Genomic DNA, 20,273 nt, shown 5'->3' with positions numbered 1-20,273 from the left:
ATTGGATTTGATTAGAGCGTTCAGGCACTTCAACCATTCCACTGTAAAAGTTGCATGAAAAATGATGTTCAGGTTGGTATAACTTTTTGGATGGTTAATATGAAACATCTAATGACAGATGCCACTACTGAGACCAACAGGAAGGGAAAACTGAACAAAATGACAAATAGACGAGTATATTTTGTTTTCACATTTTTGTTTTATTAAAAATATCCATTTTCATTCAGCTTTTTCTCTCTTTTTTGTCAGGCTGTAACAAAAAATACCCAAAAAACAAAACTAACATAGAATAGTGTTTTTAATTTAGAAAAGTGGGACAACCTTAAGGTAGCTGTAGATTTGTTTAATTAAAATCTTTTTGAAAAGTTAGACCAGACATAAGTAATGTATAAAAGCATTTTAGTATTAACATGAGCCAAATGCATGATTGATAATAGTACAGTTCCATTATTAAGAGATCCAACAATTCTTTCAATCTATATAATTTTACTATAATGCAACTAAAGTTTATCAACACCTCCATAGATAGGATACTCACAATATCACCTAGATCCATGGGGTAATATGTAGGAAACAAGTAAATTACATGTTTTTGGTTCCAATAGGTATGAAACCGAATCTGTTTTATTTACTGTTGATCCATGTTAAAAATCATATTGAATAAAAAGAATGACATTTCACAGGCTTATTGAATAAATGGAAGACGTTTTGCTTTTAAAGCCAAGGACAAAACTTCTGTTATTGACACACACTGGGGAAAAAAGTTATTTTTATTTTAAAATAAGTGCATTTGTTCTTGGATTGAGGAGGTAAAAGATACATTTTGCCAATGGAGCAAGACAATTTATATTCAAAATAAGAAACACAATTGCATTGTCTTACTTAAAGTGCATATAATCTAATCTTATTTTAAGAGTAAAAACACTCATTCCATTGGCAAGCTATCTCGTTTTACCTACACAAATCAAGGGCATATACACTTCATTTAAGAAATTTTCACTTATTTCTAGATCTTTTTTCCAGTGCAGATGTTTTGTTTTGTTGCTATTGCATTTCAAGACAATTTTTTTAATGTATTCATACATTTCATATGAGGATTATATATCTAGACTGTTAACAACTCTTCTGTTTTGATTTCCAGCTTAAAATCTAATGAGTTTCTACCAACAGCTCTGATATTTCAAGCTCTAACCTGGCATGTTGCACAGATTTATTACAAAGTGGTTGTCTGATTTGTTGGAAGGAGTTTATTCGTGGGAAGTGTTTAAGAAAGCCTGCTCACTTGGATGAGAAGCAACTTCCTAAATGCACTGAATCTGGATGCCGTCCGGCTGCTGTGGCACAGAACTCAAGTAGTGCTTTTATCTATGGAGGGATTTTCTAGACATAACAAGGCCGTTGTGGAAAAGTGCCTCGCTGCGCATGTAGGTCCACTCTACTCACATCCCAAGTGTGCTGCATCAACTTAGCCGTGCATTTGTGGAAACCTGATTCTGCAGCTCACTCCTTAGGAGGAAAAAGATTGATGCACTCCCTAAGACATCCCGGAGCCATTTTCCCTGTCGTTGATCGTATCATCTTAAAGTTTTTGATTATTTGCAAAGCATCTGTTTTAGCTGGCATGTTTTGCCCATTATGATGTAGGCCTCTGGAGGTAACCATAGCTTGCATAAGGACACAAGGATTTCAGGCTAATCTGCTTGTAATATACCAGAGTGACGAAGAGTTTTTTTCAATTTTTAAATGATTTTGTATGAGATCGAGAAATACTGTATATCAAGATTATTGCAATGATTTTTGATTATTTTTTAATAAAATTATGATTCAACACAAAAAAATGGAAATAACATCTATGGCAAGATGCATTCTGTATTAGTCTGCTAAACATTCAGTCCATCCTGTCCAAGTTAAAATAACTGCAAAAGTGTTCATTCAACTCCTAGGAAGTTAAATTCAAGATTTTTAAAGTGTTTACAATGGTCCATGCTCGATCGAGTTGAAAATTCTTTTGAAAATGATAAATAGTTAGTACTTAGAGAGAGATTTATTTATTTAACACTTTTATAATGTGTCAAACGACAATACCGCTAACTGTTTTTAATCCTTATTAGGTGTTATGGACAAATATAGAGTATCGTGAGGCATAACACTGGTATGTAGGCCACAGCTGCAATGGGGCACGCTGCAAGAAGCAAGGCTGACATTAACAGGTATTTTCAGGGCTCTTTGAACACCATCTACAGGTTATAACAACTGTGATGGGATTTAAACCGTCAACTCTCATGTTGCAGGATTAATTCCTGCAGCCTATGCCACAACTTCAAAGTCCACTGATGTTGTCATTAGTGCATGTTTCTTAAGGGATAAGAATTCACAGATATGTTAGCATTCTGGGAGAAAATATTCTAAAAGTTTCTTTTAAAATTAACACTAAACAGAGTTGCTTGGATTTAACGCTTTGGATTAGGATCAGTTTCATTGTTTTTCAAAACCTGTGTAAAAATATATAAATAAATATATAAACAAACTCTAAAACACTATTACACTTCTGATACCAAAAATCAATTTGTTTAAATTTCAACATGTTTTCTTCGTTATGTTTAAACTTTTATATTGGAAAAAAACAAGTGTCAACTAACGAAGTACTAATACTTTGTAACTGTACTTAAGTACACTTTTTAGGTATCTATATTTTATCCATTACTGGAGTAAAGTCACTGGGAAAAAATGAAACAAATATGTGTAATAAATTGACCAACGATCCATCAGTCCATCAATAAACTTTGAGATATTTTATTTTTTTCTTATTTAGTCTTGATCGTCTATTCAATTGTCAAATTAAATATCTTTAGATTTCGCACTAAAAACAAAAATGCAGAACAAATTCACACTAACAATCGTCCCTCATGTCATGTATCTGTGTGTGTTTTTCTGAGCGATCTGGTAGTAAAGTTCATCTAACTCGGACAGTTTTTTTGTTTGTTTTTCTTGGAGCTCAGCCCACACACACTCCCCCGAAAAGTAACCAATCAGAGTCGACCTTTACTTTAAAAATAAACACACATCTTTAGTAAAATCATAAAAACGCATAAAATAATCCGCTTTTTAGCTTTCCTCCAATTTTAGTGAGCTATATTTCGATTTCATTCAAAAACAAGTCGAATTAAAATGTTTTTATTAACACCGTAATCATTTTTTTACGCGTTACGTGATGACGTATGCATATGTTTTGACGTAAAGTGTCACCGCACTGTGAACTACAGCACCGGGGGAGCTCGAGCGTATATTTTTCTCCACATTATATCGGTAAATCCTAATTATAAATTATTGAGTGTTGTTCTACTCTTTATTTTCTGATAAAAGTCGCATATTTATCTGAGAACTGTTTTCTAATTTCAACCTTAAAGCTCCTGTTATCACAAAGCTACAGCGAGGAAGCTAGCTTGTTAGCTTATAGCAGCTGGAGTTACCTAACAGCCCAGGTTAGCTCAGTTAGCCCAACCTGGCTACTCACGAAGACCAAGGCCATGCAAGGTCTCAGCTAAATAGTTATACATTAGTTAGGGATAATAAAGATGTCATTGTTTTCTCTCTATCTCATCTCGGTTTGAAGCATGGCAGCGATGCTCTAAAGTTTCTTGTAACGTGTCTGATTACTACCTGTTTAAGTGAATATTCATGGCTGCATTAATTTTGGGGCCAATCTATTCGTGTGCTTCACAGATCAGTTTCTAACATGGCATTGAGGAGTGCTGTGTGTCGCCTGTTGGTGAACCCTCACAGATGCGCCTTCCTCTCAGCATCCAGAGCCCAGGGAACTGCTGCAGCTGCCAGACATGGTCAGTGATCTTCCAACCAGAAACTTCAGTCTATCTGAGAGGGATTGTTTTTCTTTGGAGCAATCATTTTCAGAGCTCAAATTGGATTTGGTCTCTGATTGGGTCATTATCAGTGGTGTCAAAAGTACGCACATTTGTTACTTAAGTAGAAGTATAGATACTGCAGTTTAAAAGCCCTCTGGTAAAAGTTGAAGTATCAACTTGACCTCTTTACTCAAGTAAAGGTGAAAAAGCTTGTGCTCCAAAAACAACTTAAATTATAAAAGTATAAAGTTACCTTTAAAAAAAAACATCCAGGTGCCTCTATATGAATTAAAAACTCAGTTTTTCGAATATTTTTTAAAATTTCTTTGAGATAGGGCCAAGGATGAGGGAGGTCTTGTTGGTCTCCGTCTCCCGAAACGCTCTCGCCTGTGTCCAACCTTTCAGACATTTCAACATCTTTTTCTGAATCCGACATTGCAGCATGGCATAGACAATTCACATCTGCAGTTTGAAGAACACCTGCTTGCTTCTGATGATTTCCTTTAGCTAACCAATGAGTGTTTGCGTTATAGGACTCATCCAATTACACTAGTTTTCACTAGATGTGGATGGAGCCAATGATCTGCATTGGATGGAGCACATGCCGTGAAATAAATATTTATAAACATTAAACCGAAGCCAAGAGTGAGGAGTAACGTTTGTTTTAAAAATGTAAGGAATAGAAAGTACAGATGCTTGTGTGAAAATGTAATGAGTAGAAGTCAGAAGTAGGAGGAAAAATAAGTCATGTAGTAAAGTATAGATACCCAAAAAGTGTACTTAAGTACAGTACTTGTACTTTGTTACTTGACACCTCTGGTTATTTTTAAAATGCAGATATGTATGCGGTGAGATTACTGTCAATAAATACTAAAGTGTAGATGTCTGAATTTGTAAATGAAAGCCAATAACGTAAATAGATTTAGGATTTGTTCCTTCCTGCCAACTCATACATACATGTGACATCAGCTTTTCATGTGTTCAACAACAACAACTTAAGAAGTTATGAAAAAGTCCCTATTTTAAAGTATATGGTATCGGATCGATGCCTGGACTCCAATACTCGCCAATACTGATACTATTTTCTGCAGCATCGGAGACCTTTCCGGTACTGGTATCGGAATCAGAACAACTCTATCAGGCCCAGGCAGGTGACACCTGACACCAAACCTTGAACCTGAGATGGAGATCATTCTATTCCTGGCATTACTGAATTCTCTGACATAAAACTGACTTGGCTGGCAGAGTTAATACTTTTTTTTACATCACGCTACGACTAGGTGAAAAGAGCGAAGCTGTTTTCATCACTTTATTTACCAGCCTGCTGTCAGGTCTTTGTAGGTTAGCAGTTTTTATCTGATGGACTGAGTTATGCTTAATGAGGCAAAGGGGGTATTGCTTTTTAAGTTAGCTCTGCTTTAAACCTGAAAACAGCTTTCTCCTCGTCCGGTCTGCTGTGGTCATTGGTATTTATAGTGTATTTAATTCCTTAATGTTCAGAACCATCCCATATTTATAGTAGGGATGAAACTAATGACTATTTAGCAAATAGACTAATCTGTTGATTATTTTTTCGATTTATAATCACATTTCTGAAAAAGGATTTTTCTTACAAAATATAAATCAGATGAAACTTAAACTTTTCCACTTGAGGAGTTCTGGATAGAGTATATTGACAGATGAACATTTTTTTTTATCTTAAATGCAAACTATGTATATTACTTTTACCATCTTGGTATAAACACGCTCTAAGTGAGTTGCTCTGTCAGCTAAAGGTATGTTTTAGGGTTTCTATACTCCAGTTAACGTCTAATCAATTACTAAAATAGATTATTTAAATAATCAATTAATCCGATTAATTGTTTCAGCCCCAATATGGAGCAAATTCTGTTCCATTGTTTTTGCAAGCAATGAGCAACTTTTATAAATAAAAAAAATAAAATAAATCCAAACAACTTAAAACTTCTGAATCAAAGAAAAGTTTTCACTTTTTTTCTTAGACTGCATTACTAGTATTATTTTTTTCATACTTATGTTTTTCGAATTTTATATTATTACAAATTAATTCATTAAAACTTATTTAATTTTCCATTCCTTTCAAATTGGGTTTTAAAGTTCTCTTCACAAAAAAAACTTTTAATAATTAAAATGATTTGGAAAAATTCTGAGAACACTGCAAATTTGCTTACAAAACCCTTTTTATTATCATTATTATTGTAACTTTCTTCAAAGATTAATTTATGAATTGCATTTTTTTTTTCATTTACAAAACATGTTTTTTTGCTTTTAGCGATAATGGAACAAAATTCACTCCATAAGTTTAAGGTCCTTTATTTGCTAACCAACAATGTTACCCAGGGCAACCAGCCCCTATAAAGCTTAAATTGTACCAAACTTGGGAAGATTGACAATAAATTCATGATAAAGTTTTCAGGTTATTATTAATTTAAACATTTTAACATATTTCTTGCAAGTTGAAGTTATTCAAGGGATGTAAACATTTCCTCAGAGATCCACTTGCTGTAGATTGGGGATTTAAACCTTAGCATGACTTTAACCGTTTCTGTCTCATTTTCTGTTCTAGATGCTGAAAAGTCTGAACAGAGGGCGAAGCCAGGTAGGTGTTGCCATCTTCTTAGAAGTATCAGAGTTGCTGAAAACATATTCTAGGGTCATTGTAAATAGAAATAATTTCCCACCTTGCAGCTAAAGTCCAGTTCGACTGGCGGGATGCCCTGGACCTGGAGGGACAGCTGACCGAGGACGAGATCATGATCAGGGATTCCTTCCGGACGTACTGCCAAGAGAAGCTCATGCCTCGCATCCTGATGGCAAACAGAAATGAAAGTCAGAAGTTTTCCAATATATTTTAACTAAGAAAAAAAACAACCCTTGTTGACATTTCTATTGTTTTATTCATCATTCATAGTTTTTAATAACCGGTTTTATGCTGAAAGGGTTCAATGCATTTCGTTTTATCCACACAAAAAAAGAAAATTAAAAACAATCCGCTGGACTTGGTTTCCAAGTTTGAAGACGTTTCGCTTCCCGTCCAGGAAGCTTTTTCAATTCAAAATGTCAGAAATTGTCCCAGTTCGAGGTTTTATACAGTAACCCAAAAAAGAATTGGTTTTGTTTTGAAAACATGCAAATTGGAACATAAGAAGTGGTCCATCTATTTTGGATTGGGGGTCGTTTGGCTTCTTTTGTTAGACTGCAATACCCATCTAAGTGTCTGAAAGGTCTGTCGTTAAAGGGGATTTTTGGCATGGCTTCATCTGTTCCAATTTGCATGTTTTCTAAACAAAACAAGGGCTTGTTGGGCTACTGTATAAAACCTCGAATTTAACCCTATTCCTGACATGTTATATTGAAAAAGCTTCCTGGATGGGAAGCGAAATGTCTTCAAACTTGGAAACAAAGTCCAGTGGATTGTTTTTCATTTTCTTTTTTTGGAATGACTGACCTGGATGACTGAGAACCTTCAACAGCATTTAGTTCTATGTTTGTTTTTCACTGGGAGGAGGACTTTATAGCTTTACATAACCGGATGTGTTGTTTGCTTTCAGTTTTCCACAGAGAGATTGTGTCTGAGATGGGAGACATGGGGGTCCTGGGACCGACTATCAAAGGTCAGTCTGGAATTATCTGAAGCATTATGGGATAAACTTTATAAAAACACCAAAATATAAGAGAAGAATTTGGATCTAGTGCTTGTTGTTTATCGCTAAGAGTCGCAGAGGTGAGGGCAGCTGCATGTTTATCCGTCTGGATCCCACATTTCCAATCTTTGATATGATGCAGATTATTTTACTGTTTGCATGAAGGAACCAGAAGCTTCTCTAAAGCTCATCCTGCTGCTAAATCAACTATGGTCTGACTGATTTAGGGTTTCTCATCTGATTTACAAGGGACTCATTCAATCTGACTGAAGGATGGGGATATTATTGGCATGTTATCAGTATTTGCCAATCCTGGCTTTGAAACAAGAGATCAGACATCGCCCATTCAAACAATATAGACTTAAGTGACAAAAAGTTAGATTATTCCTGCAGCACCAGTAGGTCACATGTGAACAACCGGCTATGATTCAATTAAGATTTAAGACAAAAATAGTCAGAATGTTCAGTTTAAATGGACGGATCATGTGTGATATAAAAGGTAATATTCTGATAGCTGTTAACCAGACTGAGCTCAGTTTACCTTATTCAGAATAACTTAATCCTGATAAGTGATAACAGGGATGATTAGATCTTCAGTTGGGTTACCGTTTTATTCTGCTGAATACCAGTCACACTAAGTCTGGTTCTGCTGCAGGTTTCTTCCTGTTAAAAGGGACTTTTTCCTCTCCACTGTCGCTATAAGCATGCTTAGTGTGAGGGATTGCTTTCGAGTCAATGAGTCGATTTATTCAACTGGTTTTCCTTAGATAGAAAACTATGAATCAATCTGACTGGATGATCTGGTTGAACTGTAAAGTGCCTTGAGATGACGTGTTGTGAATTGGCGCTATAGAAATAAACTGAATTGAATAAATTAAATTAAACCCTTTTATGGATCCTACCAAATATATTCATCATCTAAAAGCCCATATGTTTTTGGTTTACATCTCTCTTTGCGATCAGGGTATGGCTGCGCCGGGACGAGCTACGTGGCGTACGGTCTGATCGCCAGGGAGGTGGAGAGGGTGGACAGCGGCTATCGCTCTGTCATGAGCGTGCAGTCATCCCTGGTCATGCACCCGATTAACGCTTACGGCACAGAGGAGCAGAAACAGAAGTACCTCCCAAAGCTGGGTAAGAGGGGAAAAACTGTTTATTCATCATCATGAGTTTACTGGTATTCATTCTGACTGATAAGCAGTACATTTCCAGATAATGTTTTTTTTCTGCTTTCTGGGCGTAGACGCACACCTCTGACCACAATTGCTCTCACTTCTCCTTACAATTTGTCAGCGGCTTTAAAATAAAACTTTCTTTTTGTACGTTTATGAAAAATCTAAAAAAAGTGCTGCAACCACCTTCTGATGTTTCTTAGTAGAACCAAGGCGGGTTTTAAAGCTGGTAGTGAAGTTGGTCATGGGAGGAGATTATGGAGAGAATCTTGTTCCGTTGTTGTTGCAAATAAAGAAATGTTTTCAAATGGAAATTGGAGGGAAAAAAATGCTAACCAGAAATGAAACTGAAAAACTTTTTTAATCAAAAAACGCTTCTGAGGGTTACTTCGCTGGTTTCCTCATTTTCAATGTATTTTCATATTTTCATTGTTTATATATATTAGGGGTGGAACGGTTCACAAAATCCACGGTTCGGTTCACGGTTTCGTGGTCACGGTTTTCGGTTCGGTATATTTTGATTGTTAGGAAAATCTCTAAGCTGACATGTTGGTCGTGTTGCTGTTAGCATAAACAAAACGTGTTGCACAATGCTTGCACACTGTTGCACTTTTATCCTTAACTTTCTTTCCACCGTCATCGTAGGTCACTCTAAATGCAAAGCGGTCCCATACAGCAGACCTATAAAGTGCTGCTGGCGCGTCTTCCAACTCCTGTTCTTTCCCACTCGCCATACCCACATAATTCTCCACAACAACTAATTTTTTTCTGCTATACCTGGATACGCGGCTTCGCTTCTTCTTATTGTTTACTACTGGTGGTTGGCTTTGGTTGCAGTACCGCCACCTGCTGCTCTGGAGTGTACACGCTTCACCTATCAGAAAAAGGAGCTGCGCATGAACCGAACGCAACACACGCAAACCGAACCGAGAAAGTCGAACCGAATGGTTCGGATGGTTTTCATAAACCGTTCCATCCCTAAAATATATATATATATATATATATATATAATATATAAATAAACTGAGGTGCAAAGACACATTTCTATTGTATACATTTCATATTCTATTCTATGTCAAGGGTCGGCAGTATTGGACCAAAACACAACCAAAATCTGTCTGGAGTCGCTGAAATGTAAAAGTCTTCTATCAGCCTCGTATGGCAACACGGGGTCTAAGTGTTTTATCCCACTATAGAAAAGGACTATGTGGGCTTAAATATATAATAGGCATTCATTATTAAATGTTTAACCTGGAACAAATGTCACATAGCAGCATGAGGTGAGTGAGTGAGTGAAGCGCTGCTTCACTGCCCTTCACCGCGCGGTTTAGGTTTTGTTTCATTGATTTAATTATAGAAACAGGATAAAGGAATCTTTCCATGGTGGATGTGTTTTTGTTGGGAGGAGTTGAATGAATTATAAGGAACCAAGCAGGAACTGACATCCATCAGAGCAGAGCTCTCTAACCCTGAAATCCCACATCCTCCGTCACCCAGCGTTCCTTGGGTTATTTTTATTTAGAGGATTGGGGGGAAAAAAGAATAAAGTTCCCATCCCTGAATCAGAGCACTACCTGTTTGATCTGTTGATGGTTTTCCGTACTTGCAACAAAACTAGCAGCAGTAGTGGAGTTTGGAGATGCAATTCACTTCTTAAATCTATCTTTGCTCTCCTCTGATACATCCAGAAATTCTGCGATCCCACTTTTTGTTTCACTCTCAACTTTGTGATCAGCTGCATATTTAGCCTTCCCTGGAAATGCTTTTTCCAAATTACTCTTTTTATTTTTTGACAACCTCTCATTACAAAGCAAAAATGCAGGAAATCCTTCTGCACTGATAATGAAATCAAATGATTCGATCCCTTCTTCATTAAATCCTCTGTTCTCATCAGGTATCTTCCTTTTTCCCTTTGGCATCCGTAGTCCGAGTGACACGCCGCTTTGTTTTCCTGGCAACGCACCGCGCAGGCTATGACCACTGATCTCTATCAGCGCTGTCTTATTTCACTGACTGATAACCCCTCCATCTCTCGCAGCTCGTGGAGAGATCCTGGGCTGCTTCGGCCTGACGGAGCCTAACCATGGCAGCGACCCCAGCGGCATGGAGACCAGAGCCAAATACAATCCATCCAGTCGCACCTACACCCTGAACGGCTCTAAGACTTGGTGAGTTACATGCAGGGATATCATTGAGACTAAACATGGAAAAATGGTAACTGCACAATGATTACTTTACTAAAACATTAAATATGTTGCTTTGCTGCTGCTGATGCATTTAAATTTTTCCCAATTAGGGGCAATAAATTATCTGTTTATTAAACTCTATTTCTACACATCTCTATTGTGCTTCACAGACTTCCTTTAGTATCTCTGATGCATAAAAGCTTTTCATTAGTCTCCTACAGTAAATATAATACTTCTATGTGCATTTTTCTCATTTAAACCCTGATTTAATGTCGGATTATAGTGAATCAATTTAAAAAAAAAACAGCATATCTACTACAGGGTTTCAGTGGGTCATTAAAAATCATTTAAAGTCATTAAATTATTATTTTCTTAAATTAAGCCCTTAATTGGCATTAACATTCATTAAACATGATTATCATGGCGTTTAAAATGCTTTATTAAAAATAAAAAAAATACGTTTCTAAAAACTATTTCGTCAGATATATTATATTGCAATATATTTGTGCGGAAATGCTTCCGGCTGATCATAAAGCATGTTTGGAAATGAAGCATAAAAAATCGGGAGAATAGGAAAATGCAAATTTAAACAAAAGTGGCTGGAAAACGATATGTATGTATGTATGTATGTGTGTGTGTATGTATATATATATATATATATATATATAGATTACATAAAGATTACATTTTTTTTTGTAAATCTGGATTTTCTTTTACACCGATGCTCTCATTGGGCTCCCATAGCTCAGAAGGACTTCATCACTTTTAGATGTTTCTTTAAGGTAATAAATTAACTGACAGTGTAACACCACCAGCTAAAACGGTCTTTATATTTTCATTGTTTTTTGTGAAACATGTTTGGATTTCATTTTGTGTTTTTTTTTTTTTTTTTTTATACTGTACGTCATTTGTCACTTCTTATTATGAAATGTATTAAAACCAATCAATTAATTAGTTTTGGTAGGGATTTGTATCTCCCAGCCCTACTTTGTAACATTTCCTCTCATCAGCCCTGTTAGAATAAATGTTTTAACGGCATTAGAGCCACTGGATTTAGCTCAACCCTCTTCTTGTTTTGAATTGAAGTTTTTAAAGAGCTTAAAGAAACTCCAACTGATTTATAAGTTTCTGATTATTTAACCTTTTCTGTAGATAGAACAGGAAGAACTAATGACTGTAGTTGTCCACACGATGGCGCTCTTCAGCCCTGAGAGAGACGGGCTGAACCATTCTCACTCTCATGAGCTGCTGAATGCCAAGATGTTCTCCATAGTTCTCAACATTTAACAGTGATTTAGATGGAAATTGTTGTTTCTGTCAAATACAGCCTGAAACTGACGACATATTTGCTTTGTAGTAATTAGTAACTCAGGAGGACTTTTATTACTTTATTGAAAATTCTGTCTTTTCTCATTTTCGCCCTTACTATAAAAAAATATATATATATATATATTTTTTTTTTTGCCTTTTTTATTTACTGGGGCAAAAAAACAAGAATAACACAATTATAATGAAAATGAAAAAAAAAATGCAGTGAGGGAATGAGGGATTTCTTTTATTGATAAATTTTTCACAAATATTTCCTCTATATTTCCTTCCATTTTTTACTGTGATAAAGAGTTACCTGTCAGCCAGCCACATGTGATTGTTTCCTAGCTTGCTATCAGCTTTACTCCATAGAGGTAAACATCCTCCTTTTACATGACTTACATGAGATCCACAGACGACCATCTTTGTTTGTTTTTTTTTGTTTTTGTTTTTTTGCTGTTATTTCCCAGAAGGTTTCAATTATGGGGTAATTCCAGAATTCATGGGGATGATCGCGATCGAATTGCCTCACTGGCTCCAGAACAGTTGATGAGAGTTGAGGGGATTTTTAGTCTTTTTATTGGAAAAAGAGATGAATGATGTATTGGGACCTTCTCTTCATTGAAAAAACTTAAAAGTTTTAAACCTGTTTGCTTAAATACAGTCCATGTGTACTTCTCTTTTTTTTGTTTTCCTTGTTTTTAGACTGCTTTGTCTATATTTGTATTTTGACCCTGGTTTTGCTCTGACTGTATTTTCTATAATTTTATTTTTAAAAACTAGTTTACTTTTTATGGGTTTTCTAAATTTGACTCAAATAATCACATTCAGCAAAGGCGAAACATAGTGTTTAAAACATGAAATATTGTTGGGGGTTTTTCTCACCAATAAGAAGCTTATCATTGTAATCAGATGTTCATCTTAGTAAATTAAATAAAAATTATATAGACTGAGGTTCACACCTCTACCTCAGCTAACTGTAGTGGAACCGCTGAGGCTTTTCTTCTGCTGTACGCCATCAAGGATCTACTTCTTCCCACCAAAAAACTATTTTGCGTAGCTTGGTTTCATCTAGTCTGCCGGATGTTCTTTATCTTTACATCTGAGGATGTTGAAGAGAAAACCGCTGTAGATAAGCAGAAATATTCAGATCCAGTCTATGTGGTTCCATCAGTCTGTCTTCCTTTAAACTCACTCCTTTATGTTGCTATTCAGCTCCACTGATTCAATAGCTGTGAGAACCAGCAGTAAAGATGAACCTTAGAACAAAAATACTTAGTCACATTGTGTTGTTTTTTAAAGAAAAATGAGCCCTTGATGAGTCAAAGAAATCTCTGAAACCTTCAGTTCCCCATAAATGAGAAGCTTGGCTCTGCATAATGTTCACCTTTATCTCCAGGATCACCAACTCTCCTGTGGCGGACATCGCTGTGGTCTGGGCGAAATGTGACGACGGGAAGGTCCGTGGCTTCATCCTGGAGCGCGGCATGAAGGGCTTCTCCACCCCGAAGATCGAGGGGAAGTTCTCCCTGAGGGCTTCAGCCACGGGGATGATCCTCATGGACGAGGTGGAGGTTCCTGAGGAGAACCTTCTCCCAAAAGTCTCCGGTCTCGGGGTGAGTGAAGACCTCTGCTGTTCATTAAATCAGTGAATTGATGTGATTTTCTTTAACCTGACATCCGATCCTCCTGCTGTGGCCTGCAGGGTCCGTTCGGCTGCTTGAACAACGCCCGCTACGGGATAGCCTGGGGGGCTCTGGGAGCCGCAGAGTTCTGTTTCCACGCGGCCCGGCAGTACACGCTGGACAGGTCCGACAACAAAAATTGATATTTTCAGAGGAATGAAAACTGGAAGTTAGTTTATTAGATGGAATATTGATTTGTCTCTTTCTCTTTTTTATACCAGGATCCAGTTTGGCGTTCCTTTAGCCCGGAATCAGCTGATGCAGAAGAAAATGGCCGACATGTTGACAGAGATCACCATCGGCCTGCAGTCCTGCCTGCAGCTGGGCAGACTTATAGATGAGAAGAAGTAAGAACGCCCCTCATCCTCTTTAGATCAGGGGTTCCCAAAGTGGTGTGATCCCTGAGGTCTATGGAGGGCTAAATATACCATTATTTATGTTGATGCAAATATTAGATATATAATTAAATTGTAAAATGCAGCTGTATACTTAAACACTCCACTAAATATTTCAAAAATAGATTTTAAATTAAATAAACGTAATTGAAAAAAATGTCAGAAAGATTAATCTGAAATAATTCTCTATATTTTTAATCATATTTTAATATATTTTACATATATTTGGTGCTGCTATTTTTAGGGAAAAATGGCTGAAATATTTCTTCAAAAAACTGCTACTTTAAGCCCCTGTCACACCTTGCCGATTTAGCCAGCGTATGCCTGACGTCCCAGAATCCTCTAAAATGCTGGCATACGCTGAACTTTCTACGGATTGTTTCAATTTTGAGTGTTCATAACGAGTCTAGAGCGGATGTCCAATGACAGCCTGACTTTATGCAGACTGGGCGCCCAGAGGCGCCCAGTCTGCATAAAAAGATTTATTTGTTCGTATTAACCTAGCTGCTGTTTACCGCCCGCCAAAAAAAAAGAATAAAGAAAGAAAGATAAGAAAAAGAAAGAAGGTTTGCAGTTGCAGCAGATTCAGCATCATGTCTTCTAAGAAGTTTGTTGGTCGTGGGCGTGAACGCAGGAAGGATCCATCAGACTCACCTTCTGGCTAAACCTGTAATGGGGATGAAGTCTGGAGGAGAACTGTTTCCTCCTGTGAACCACCTTTTATACCAAAATGCTGCCAATACGCCATTATGCAGTAGCTCGAAGTTAGAAACACCTTTAGGGGTTGTCTGGAACATGTCAAATACGTTCCTATGCGTTGGAGAGAAGTTCTTGAAAGTTACGCATAAGTTATGTACAAGTTACTCTCAGATTTTGGATAAGCTAGACGCCACAAGTTATGAGTAACTTACACTTAAGTGTATGTCAACGATCAGATAACTTAACTGTAACTTAGGCCCAACGTATGGAATAAGCCGGCATGTGTCGAGAACTGTTCTCAACGTACTCGCCATACGTCGAGATGTGCCAGCGTGCTTCAGCGTGCTCATAACTCATACAAAACTTAACCATAACCTATCCAACATATGCCAACATTTTTGCCAGATCTTTCGTACGCCAGGCATACGCTGGTTTAAATGGTCATGGTTTGACAGGGGCTTTAGGAACGATCAGCTGGAAATGTCTCTCCATTAAAACCCTGCAGTCAATCAGACATTTTTCTGCCTGTGAAGCTGAAGGCTGACCCTGCATCTCTTCCTGATGGTTTTATTTTATTTATATTTTATTGTCTGTTTCACAGTTGAAAGTCAGTTCTTTAAGATTCTCACAGCAGTTTTTTCTTGAGTGCCACAATAATAGGACATTAGGTTTGGAACAAAAGTAAACAAAACAAACAGAATATAAAATAATTTAAGTAAAATTGTGGATTTCAACCAGGATATAAGTAACTAATGACATTCCTTATATAGTAAATGTTCTTTCTTCTTTTTTGTGCCTCCTACATTAACTAAACATTGACTCTTCACAACAAGCTCCTAAATAAAATCCATTCTATGTTGCTTTAAGCCATCCTTTCTAGATATTGTTGAATTTATCAACTTCCAGTCTATTAGATGCAGTTATCTTTTCCATATTATAAATAGTTAGCATTAAATCAATCCATTCATCCACGTTTGGCACCAAATCACTTCTCCATCTTCTGGTTATTGCTTCCTTACTAGCCAACAACATCATTCAAAGTGATTTATAATTGTCTGTTCATTTTAAATTGAGAGTCTCAATCCTCCTGGTATTTTAGTTTCTAGCACTTCATCAATTATCACTTTTTAAACCTTTTAAAGTTGCTAATAAGCAACAAACCACCTGTATTATACTGCAAAAAATTACATCTAAGTAAGTATATCTTTCTTAAAATAAGAAAAAAAATTTCTTGAATTGAGCAAGTAAGTCAGACACTTTCTGTAGGAACAACAAAATGTTCCTTTAAAATGAGAAAAAAAACGCAGTCTCTTTTTTTCAAGTGCATAATATCTAATTATCTTATTTTTAGTGTAAAAATGCTCATTCCATTGGCAGATCATCTTATTTTGCTACTCATATTAAGGATACATACACTTATTTTAAGACGTTTTACTCATTTTCAGAACATTTTTGCAGTGTAGGCAGACAGCCACTGCAAAAATTAGATCTAAATAAGCCATTTTTTTCTTAAACTAAGTGCTTTTTTCTTGAACTTAGATGGTAAGTGAGACGCTTTGCCAAATGAACAAGACAATTTACATTTAAAATAAGAAAAAAACAATTACATTGTCTTATTTCCAGTGCATATAATCTAATTATCATATGTTATGATAAAAACGACTAATTCTGTTGGCAAATCATCGTATTTACCTGCTCAAATAAAGGGGAAATACTCTTAATTTAAGAAATTTGTACTTATTTCTTGATCGTTTTTGCAGTGTAGAGCGTTTTTGCATCACCCCAGTGCTAGTCACAGTGTGTGTTATTATGTAGTTATAACTGCTGTCACTAAATATACGTTACCTTTATTTCTATTTATTTAGTAACATTAACTTTTTTAATTTGGCATCTCCTTGAAAGGGAAAAATAAGCACAACATGTCTTTTTATATGTACATGTATATCAATTCAGGCTTTTAGCGCTTAATTGTGTGCAGTACTGGGTTGTACGGGAGCATTCCCAAAGTTGTGAAGAGATTTGATTTTGTTTCCCAACAAGATCTCTAACATTTAATAACATAATTTAATAACATTTAGTATCTCCATGCTCTCTGTGAGCAGGGGTCACAAAACGCCATCCATCCATATTCCCTCCATGTTGAATTTGTGTTTTTCCACTGATATTTATTGATCTCCTCCCAATCCTCCCCTGTATCCTGATGGTTTTAAGCAGATTCATCGACATTTATATAAAGATCAGATTTATCTGATGTAGAAAACAGAGATGGATGTTTACATGCCTCCAACTTATAGAAGACAAAGCTGAGCAAACTAGAAACGCACAGATAGATCCTGATATCGGAACGAAGGACATTCTAGCTCAGATGTGAGGGAAATTTCTCAAATCCAGAGGGGTAGATCTATTCGTTCTATTTCTGGATGAAATTTAACAAACATGGCTCAGTGTGTCCCTTAAATCAAACATGCTAGAGTCTGATTGGAGCTCCTGGTTGTTGCTTTAACTACAGAGCAGCTCCAGAGATGATCTCCATGCTGAAGAGGAACAGCTGCGGTAAAGCCCTGGACATCGCCAGGCAGGCCAGAGACATGCTGGGAGGGAACGGCATCGCAGACGAGTACCACATCATCCGCCACGTCATGAACCTGGAGGCCGTCAACACCTACGAAGGTGAGGAACTGAACGGGAATGGTTCAAGGTTTTAAAGGATTTGTTTCTCTGATTTATTGGGTTTTAGGTCAGAGATCATCAGAAAGATGAGCTTCATTTTATTATGACAGTAAGGAGGACCATAAAAATCAGGCTGTTTGTTAAATTCACTCCAACTGGTGAAACGCCAGTTCCTATATGGTGTGAATTTAGTGCCGTTATTGTTGCAAGAAAATAAAACATTGTATAAATGGAAATTTGAAAAAGAAAAAAAAAATGTATCCAGAAATAAATCTTTGAAAAAAGGAAATACAAGATACAAAAAAGGTTTTGAGACTTAACTCTTGTCTTAGCTTATTTTGTTGATTTTTCTTTTTTTTCTTTTCTTTTTTTTTGCCAATTTTTTATTTATTTTTTTTGTACAGAATTTGACACTTTTGTTTAAAATTTTACTTTTCCCAAAACCAAACCAAATTTCTGTTCTATGAGTTTTGTTTTTTATATTTCGCTGTCTTCAGGCTCCGATGGGTTCCTTGTTCCCTCTTATTGCATCTAAAAAAAAATAAAGCTCCAAAAGTTAAAAAATGATATCATTGTTTTCTAAAGACAAATGTTTGGTATATTTTTCTCTTTTTTTATATTGGACGTTTTACTGGAACTTATTGCAAAATCTTATTTTTTCATGAGAAAAAAAATTCTGCCCATCGGTTCTTTTAACTTGCAGAATTTGGTCCTCTGCCAAATGTTTGAACCCCACTGCTTTGGTTTATTGGAACTGCATCAGTGGTATACCAGATCTGGACTTTGACTAGGCCAATTTAGTACACAATATAAACCATTTAGACTTATTTTAAAGCCTCTAATCGGATTATTCCAGGATTTCCTTGCATTATGTTGAATCCATCTTCTCAAAATCTGACCGTCTCTTCTGGAGGAAAGTAATCCCCACAGCATGATGCTGCCTCTATCATGTTTATCGGGGTTGTTCTGTATGATGTGTTAGTTTTCTACCTCAAATAGTGTTTGGATTTTAGGACGGAATAAAGGTTTTAATAAATGCAATCAGGGCGCCTCTCTACACAAGAAACAAAACACATCTTTACCCCCACGAAATAAAAATCTGGCTTCTTTTATTTCCTCTACATGGTTTTCCACTTTAGGGCTGAAAAAAACAATTTATCGGATTAGTTGTGATTAATCGATTATTGAAATAATCGTCAACTAATCTAGTAATCGATTAATCGTTAATTTGATTATAGAGACTCTAAAACATAAATCAGACAGAGAAAACCAGTTAGAGCAGTAATTATCAAAAATATCTAAAATTTTATATTTAAAGTAGAAAAAAAAACTTTTTCTCTGTCATTATGCTCTATCCACAACTCCCCAAGTGGAAAAGTTTAAGTTTAACCTGATTTATTTTGTTACCGTAAAAGTCTTCTTTAAGGAACCTTCTGCTAATCAAAGAAATAATCAAAACATTAATCGATTTGCAAAATATTCCTTATTTGCAGCCATGGTGGACTTTGTGTTGGTCTGTCTGGTAAAATCCCATTAAAACAATTTGATGTTTGGGGATTTGGTGCTTTGATTACAAAAAGGATGGAAGATGCTGTAGTTTTAGGACTAATTTGCTCCATGACTGCTGTTTCTCCAGGAGTCATTTTGATCTATTTCTAATTTTTATTTTTGTTTTAATCTCTCCTCAGGTACTCACGACATCCACGCCCTGATCCTGGGCAGAGCCATCACAGGCTTACAGTCCTTCACAGTCGGCAAATGATCCGTCCTTCCTGCCGCTGCAGAAGCAAACTGGATTCTGATTTCAAACCAGTTTCAAAAAAAAGAAAAAAATGATTTAACTTTATCGAAAATCTGTTGAAGTGCTTTATTTTTGGAGAATTTTACACATTCAAGTTCCGTCTGAACTCTGGAGCTGACAAAGATTGTAGGAACCTCTGAAGTCCGTTTCAAGATGGCCGTTTGTCCCACAGCAGGAATCAGTTGCTCCGTGTGTTTTTCGATGAACAAATTCTCCTCGTTGTTTACTTTAATAGTTAGTGAAAAGTTTAGAATGAGTTAAAGTTGCTGTTTTTGACATCTGGAAGCATGAATACCCACAGCGTGTTCTTCATCATCATTTAGGAGGTTTTCTCTGTTTCAAACTGGTTCATTAGTGGAATTTAAACTGTTACAGTAATTATGACTTCTTGCACTTTACAAACTTTAACACTAAGATGTTAGCCTGCCATCATTTGAATAAATAAAGATTTTAAAATCCATTGAATGTGTTCAGGAGAATGATTTTCAGGCTCTTAACTGTAAATGGATGATATATTTGCATGAAACTTTGAGGTTCAAATAAATGATAAATGTTAGATTTGTTTTTACATCATTTTGCACAAACCTAAAAATACAAATAAACTGATGGTTGTTTGAAAACGACAACAGATTTCTTATATCAGACAATTAAAAGAAACAATTTGAGAAGTTTTTTTTTAATATTTGCAGCTCTGAATGACTTTTATTACGTTGGACTCAAAAGGTTAGAGATTATATTTCCTGTGACAAATATAACTTCACAGGCAACTGCATCATGTAATTTGGGCTTTTAATAATGCATTTGAGCTGTATTAACTAGTAAGTATTTGGTT

General features: G+C 36.1%; 1 protein-coding gene across 1 annotated transcript; it reads left to right on the top strand.

Moving 5' to 3' along the window:
- The first annotated feature begins 3,153 nt into the window (after positions 1 to 3,153).
- On the top strand, positions 3,154 to 19,901 carry LOC119786868 (glutaryl-CoA dehydrogenase, mitochondrial-like). Its single transcript, XM_038290426.1, has 12 exons — positions 3,154 to 3,306; positions 3,724 to 3,839; positions 6,448 to 6,480; positions 6,570 to 6,710; positions 7,433 to 7,495; positions 8,489 to 8,659; positions 10,736 to 10,865; positions 13,591 to 13,807; positions 13,897 to 14,000; positions 14,098 to 14,223; positions 17,480 to 17,640; positions 19,329 to 19,901. Exons 2-12 carry the CDS (start codon positions 3,737 to 3,739, stop codon positions 19,400 to 19,402), a joined length of 1,323 nt encoding a protein of 440 aa, XP_038146354.1. The 5' UTR covers positions 3,154 to 3,306; positions 3,724 to 3,736; the 3' UTR covers positions 19,403 to 19,901.
- The last annotated feature ends 372 nt before the right edge of the window (positions 19,902 to 20,273 follow it).

This window comes from Cyprinodon tularosa, unplaced genomic scaffold (assembly GCF_016077235.1).
Source record: "Cyprinodon tularosa strain WSP-4 unplaced genomic scaffold, ASM1607723v1 ctg280, whole genome shotgun sequence".
Lineage (NCBI taxonomy): Eukaryota > Metazoa > Chordata > Actinopteri > Cyprinodontiformes > Cyprinodontidae > Cyprinodon > Cyprinodon tularosa.
Note: the sequence above shows the minus strand (reverse complement) of the source record. Positions and strands in the feature narration are given on the sequence as shown.

Coding starts and splice junctions, on each gene's coding strand:
- LOC119786868 (XM_038290426.1), top strand. CDS start 3,737: ATGGCATTGAGGAGTGCTGTGTGTCGCCTGTTGGTGAACCCTCACAGA. Junction 3,840..6,447: donor TGCTGCAGCTGCCAGACATG/GTCAGTGATCTT, acceptor TTTCTGTTCTAG/ATGCTGAAAAGTCTGAACAG. Junction 8,660..10,735: donor GAAGTACCTCCCAAAGCTGG/GTAAGAGGGGAA, acceptor CATCTCTCGCAG/CTCGTGGAGAGATCCTGGGC.